At 35.2% G+C, this 4,653-nt stretch overlaps 3 protein-coding genes and 1 long non-coding RNA gene across 5 annotated transcripts in view; all 4 read left to right on the top strand.

Annotated features, from left to right (window-relative positions):
• LOC100636298 (short-chain collagen C4-like) overlaps nt 1-759 on the top strand; it is a 5,075-nt gene extending 4,316 nt beyond the window's left edge. The window contains exon 2 of the mRNA XM_020001889.1: nt 105-759. Coding sequence (XP_019857448.1) covers nt 105-742 — 638 coding nt within the window. The 3' untranslated portion in view covers nt 743-759. The remainder of the gene's footprint in view (nt 1-104) is intronic.
• LOC109585772 (schlafen-like protein 1) overlaps nt 1-4,653 on the top strand; it is an 11,305-nt gene that overhangs the window by 6,010 nt on the left and 642 nt on the right. The window contains exons 5-6 of the mRNA XM_020001890.1: nt 4,095-4,194; nt 4,286-4,291. Coding sequence (XP_019857449.1) covers nt 4,095-4,194; nt 4,286-4,291 — 106 coding nt within the window. The remainder of the gene's footprint in view (nt 1-4,094; nt 4,195-4,285; nt 4,292-4,653) is intronic.
• Nucleotides 2,059-3,175, top strand: LOC100636171 (short-chain collagen C4-like). Of its 2 annotated transcripts, none has more exons than XM_020001888.1 (2): nt 2,059-2,430; nt 2,478-3,175. In XM_020001888.1, exons 1-2 carry the CDS (start codon nt 2,343-2,345, stop codon nt 3,110-3,112), a joined length of 723 nt encoding a protein of 240 aa, XP_019857447.1. In that variant the 5' UTR covers nt 2,059-2,342; the 3' UTR covers nt 3,113-3,175. The 2 variants fall into 2 exon arrangements, with proteins under 2 accessions (XP_019857447.1, XP_003389690.1); XM_003389642.2 differs by having other exon boundaries at nt 2,061-2,430; nt 2,469-3,175.
• LOC109585774 (uncharacterized) lies at nt 3,353-3,853 on the top strand. The gene is made up of 3 exons (XR_002186653.1): nt 3,353-3,437; nt 3,542-3,634; nt 3,781-3,853. It is a non-coding gene; the product is annotated as an uncharacterized LOC109585774 (long non-coding RNA).

The raw sequence follows: 4,653 nt of genomic DNA, 5'->3' as shown, positions 1-4,653 counted from the left end.
ATGATAATACATTTAAAGGTAATCATAATGGAATGAGACTCCATTTTATAACCGTATTGTAAAGATTATAAGTATTTCCTCCTATCTGTTTATTTATTTAAAAGGTGATAAGGGCGACAAAGGAGATAAAGGTGACAAAGGAGATAAAGGTGATAAGGGTGATATTGGACCACTAGGACCAGCAGGTCCTAAAAGTGGAGGAGCAGTGTACACTCGTTGGGGAAGGAAGTCCTGTCCTACTGGAGTGGAACTGGTATATGAGGGAGTAGCTGCAGGTGGTCATTACGATCATATGGGAGGAGGAGCCAACCATGTCTGTTTGCCTGCAAAAGATCCTCAAAATATGAAGAAACCTATACCTCCTAATTATTCTTTAATGTATGGTACTGAATATGAAGATGTCAATGGTATATTTCCAGGGAAGCATGATCACAATGTTCCTTGTGCAGTATGTTATGCACCAACCAGGAGCACTAAACTGATGATTCCCTTTAGAACCAGCTGTCCTTCGTCATGGACTATGGAATATAAAGAATATCTGATGAGCAGTCTGTCCAGTCACAAGGGTCATAATAAAAATAGCTTACATGAGTGCGTTGATGACAATCCTGAATCCATTGATGGAAGTGGTGCTAATAATGATGGTGCTCGGTTCTACTTTATCCTCTCAACATGTACTGGTATTCCTTGTCCACCTTATGCTGCCAATGAAGTTGTTTCTTGTGTTGTGTGTACTAGGTAATTTTTTGCTTTAGTTTAGCTATTTTTGAATCTTTAATTTTTCAAAAAATGGTTGTTTAAACTGCAATGAACATAATCACAAATGCATGCACCTGCAGTGTACTATAGATTGCATTTTGCAGCCTGCATCATCTCCTAAATCGATGATGATTACTGGCTTCATTGTATGATGTAGTCATATCTACTCCAGCACCACCCATTCACACACAGTCTATCTTTTAAATTATTCATATGATAGCATCAGTAATAATGACAGGTTGAAATAAAAGTATCCACTCCATTTCACAGCCTGCGGTAAGATTATATTTTATTGAACTCTTAATTGGGGCGAGCCTGAGCTCGCTAGGCCTTGTGAAATTATGCTTTTAATTTTGCCTATTATTCTATTCTCAGATTCTTCTATGTATTGCCCATTATTCTTTTCAAACATGCCTATTATTCTACTATTATTCATTAATATAAAGTAATTAATATACCAAAAATATTTCAATCATGATTAATTGTCATTATATTGTAACATTATGGAAAGTTGAATGTAATCTTCAAGTGCAGAGAACTCCTGTGGCGAGAAAGAGTTGTTTAATATTGAAAACACACGCTCAGCTGCAGTATAATTAATTATTTATCATGATTAATTAATTTCAATCATGATTAATTGTGATGGCATAATTAATTATACTAATAATTATAGTCTATAGTTTTATAGTCTATGACTATACTTTATCAATTTATAATTTTTTAAAAAGTTCTCATAAATACTGCCTATTATTCTGGAATTATTCTTGATTCTATGAATTCCCTATTATTCTCAAAATTATGCTAGCATAATTTCACAGGGCCTAGAGCTCGCCCCACTCTAGCTAGACTCTCAGTCACGCCCCGTCTGTCTGTCTGTATGTCCTCGTACGTCACCCCTATTTATGCGTAGATCTAATACGGTAGATAGATAGATCTACTATGGATTACCAATGCAATATAAAGTCATTTTTCAATTTTTCATTGAAAGTGGGAGCGGTCACAGTATAATAAAAATGGCAACCAACACACTGGAAGAATTCATGAGCTTTCTAGCAGCAATATAAGGCAGATACACCGTCCAAAGACTTCTCCAGCAGCTATAGAAGGTTTTAAATTCAATTAATAACCTATGAAGCTCGTCTTTATTGATGCAATTGCTATTAAAACTGAAAGTCAATCAAGCTTTTTCTCACTGAGTCATCTTAACATTGGATAATGTTATATCTAAAGCTAAGTGAAGCATCTTTACAGACATTTTTAGGCAAGAAATGTGTATGTTAAACTAGAAGACTAAAAGTTAAATAAAATAAATGATCTAAAGTGATTTTATCATCTTTAGCTTTCATCATGTACATGCATGCTTGCTGCATAGCAAGCATGCATGCTAAATCATGATGCATGCTTTGAAATCATCAGGAGTAGATCATAGATGGATAGATCCAGTGCTATGATTGCTTTGCTAGCTTAGGCTCGCCCCTTAATGTTCTACATTACTTCTAGTTAAAAAGTAATTTGATCAGTACAGTAGCCTTCTTTCCACCCCCAATGATTCCAACATCCACCCTCTTTTCTGGAGATCAGCAATGAACCTACTGGAGTCCCTATTTATTCTAACTATACTCTCCATTTTTGTATTATCTACTACAAGCAAGGATGAAAATACATTTAAAGGTATATAGGCTGGCTTATTATTATTGCATGGTTTGTAGGATTGATAGGAGATCAGGGAGAGAAATGGTATAAGGGAGACAAAGGAGATAAATGTGACATTGGACCAGTAGGACCAGCAGGTCCTAAAAGTGGAGGAGCAGTGTACACTCGTTGGGGAAGGAAGTCCTGTCCTGCTGGAGCTGAACTGGTTTATGAGGGACTAGCTGCAGGTGGTCATTACACTCATATGGGAGGAGGAGCTGACCATGTCTGTTTGCCTGCAAAAGAGCCTCAAAATATGAAAAAACCTGTACCTCCTCGTTATTCTTTGATATATGGTACAGAATATGAAAATGTCAATGATATATTTCCAGGGAAGAATAATCATAATGTTCCTTGTGCAGTTTGTTATGCACCAAACAGAAGCACTAAACTGATGATTCCCTCTAGAACCAGCTGTCCTTCATTATGGACTATGGAATATAAAGGATATCTGATGACCAGTCTGTCCAGTCACGACAATCATAATAAAAATAGCTTACATGAGTGCGTTGATGACAATCCTGAATCCATTGATGGAAGTGATGCTAATACTGATGGTGCTTTGTTTTATTTTATTCTCTTAAGATGTATTGGTACTGGTATTCCTTGTCCACCTTATGCTGAAAATGAATTTGTTACTTGTGTTGTGTGTACTAGGTAATTTTTTACTTTTGTGTAGCTATTTTTGAATCTTTAGCATTTCAAAAAAGTTTTGCAAACTCCAGTGAACTAATCACAAATGAATGCACCTGCATTGTACCATAGAGTTGCATTTTGCAGCCTGCATCATCTCCTAAATCAGTCAATGATCATTACTGATTTAGATCCATACAATGCTTCACTGATTTATGCATGTAGTCATATCTGCTGACTCTGCTCCAGCTCCACCCATTCACACAAGCAGTTTGTAATAAAATGGCTGATTCTTCAATGGTCTACACTCTTACTCCAGAGCTATCCTTTTCACCATCTACAGCAAGAGCAAAGTAGCTATAATAATAATAGCAATAACTTGTTGTAGATAGACCCATTGTCTTCCTTACTGTATGTACATAAAACTATTCTCTCTTCCTTTTCTTTTCTTTCAAAGAACCACTTATAAAATTGGTTCAAAGTTAGTGAATACTGAAACGAGACACACAGAGTACAAAGTTGAAATTTTGCTTTGAATAACTTAGAGCAGGTTAATCCAATGGTACTGAGTACTGTATGTATAGTAGCTTTATTTCGTGGATGTAAAATATTAAGACTATTATTTGTTCAGATTTAATAACAACATGAAGACATTTTCCTTTCTTTTTCTCTCTCTCCTTCCTTCTCTTCTTGTAGCACATAAGGAAGTATGGTTCAGCGTTTTTAAATTCAGGAGGTGGTACCCTAACAATTGGTATTGCTGATGATGGTATGTCTGAATAATAATGATTTTATTTATTATTATTTTTTTATTTTTTTTATTTTTTTTATTTTTTTTATTTTTAGGCACAGTTGTTGGCGTGAATGTTAGCTCGCAGGCTAGAATTAAAAAAGTTATATGTGATGAATTTAAAGCCTTCAAACCATCAGTTGGCAGTAGCTATTACGAGTATGTTGTTGTACTTTATATTATGCTATCATGAGTTTGATCATGTGTGTATACTTGATAGGGTTGACTTTGTTCCCACAGACGAACGGGACAAGTTTATAATTGAAATTCATGTAAGAGCAGGAGAAGATGATGAGATATATGCTGATGGTGAAGATAAGGTTTGTTAATAATAATTAGTTATAATTATTAGTTGTATTTTCAAGGTCATAATGACAATGTAATATGTTTGAATTTTGCTTTAAAAATAACATGTACTTATAAATCCATTTGCTTATTATTATATAGGCGGTAGCCTATATGTAGGATTGAGGTTGGTTTTTCAAGATGGCGACCGTTTTTATGATTTTCAAACACTTATAACTCTTTTATCTTACGTTGTACAGCCTTATAAATGGCTTAGATCAGCTCTCCTTCACTGAGCGATTCTCCCGGTACCTTTAAAGTGGACTGTAATGTAGCGAGAGCTTTTTTGAAGAATAGGCCAAAATTCAAATTTCTGCAAAATTCTTCAGACTTTTTCTTCTTCTTTCATCTTCTTCTATAGGCCCTCTAATCTTTTAAGCCAGAGAACCGCTCCAGTTGGCTTTTACATCATTCCTTTGTGCTAGGGTCAAGGA

The sequence above is a fragment of the Amphimedon queenslandica genome, unplaced genomic scaffold (genome assembly GCF_000090795.2).
Source record: "Amphimedon queenslandica unplaced genomic scaffold, v1.1 AMPQUscaffold_13012, whole genome shotgun sequence".
Classification (NCBI taxonomy): Eukaryota; Metazoa; Porifera; class Demospongiae; order Haplosclerida; family Niphatidae; genus Amphimedon; species Amphimedon queenslandica.
This window is presented reverse-complemented; position numbering and strand designations above follow the sequence as displayed.

Excerpts from the sequence above, each read along its gene's own strand:
- LOC100636171 (XM_003389642.2), top strand. The coding sequence starts at position 2,343 with ATGAACCTACTGGAGTCCCTATTTATTCTAACTATACTCTCCATTTTT. Across the intron at positions 2,431-2,468 it reads GGATGAAAATACATTTAAAG|GATTGATAGGAGATCAGGGA; the intron begins GTATATAGGCTG and ends CATGGTTTGTAG.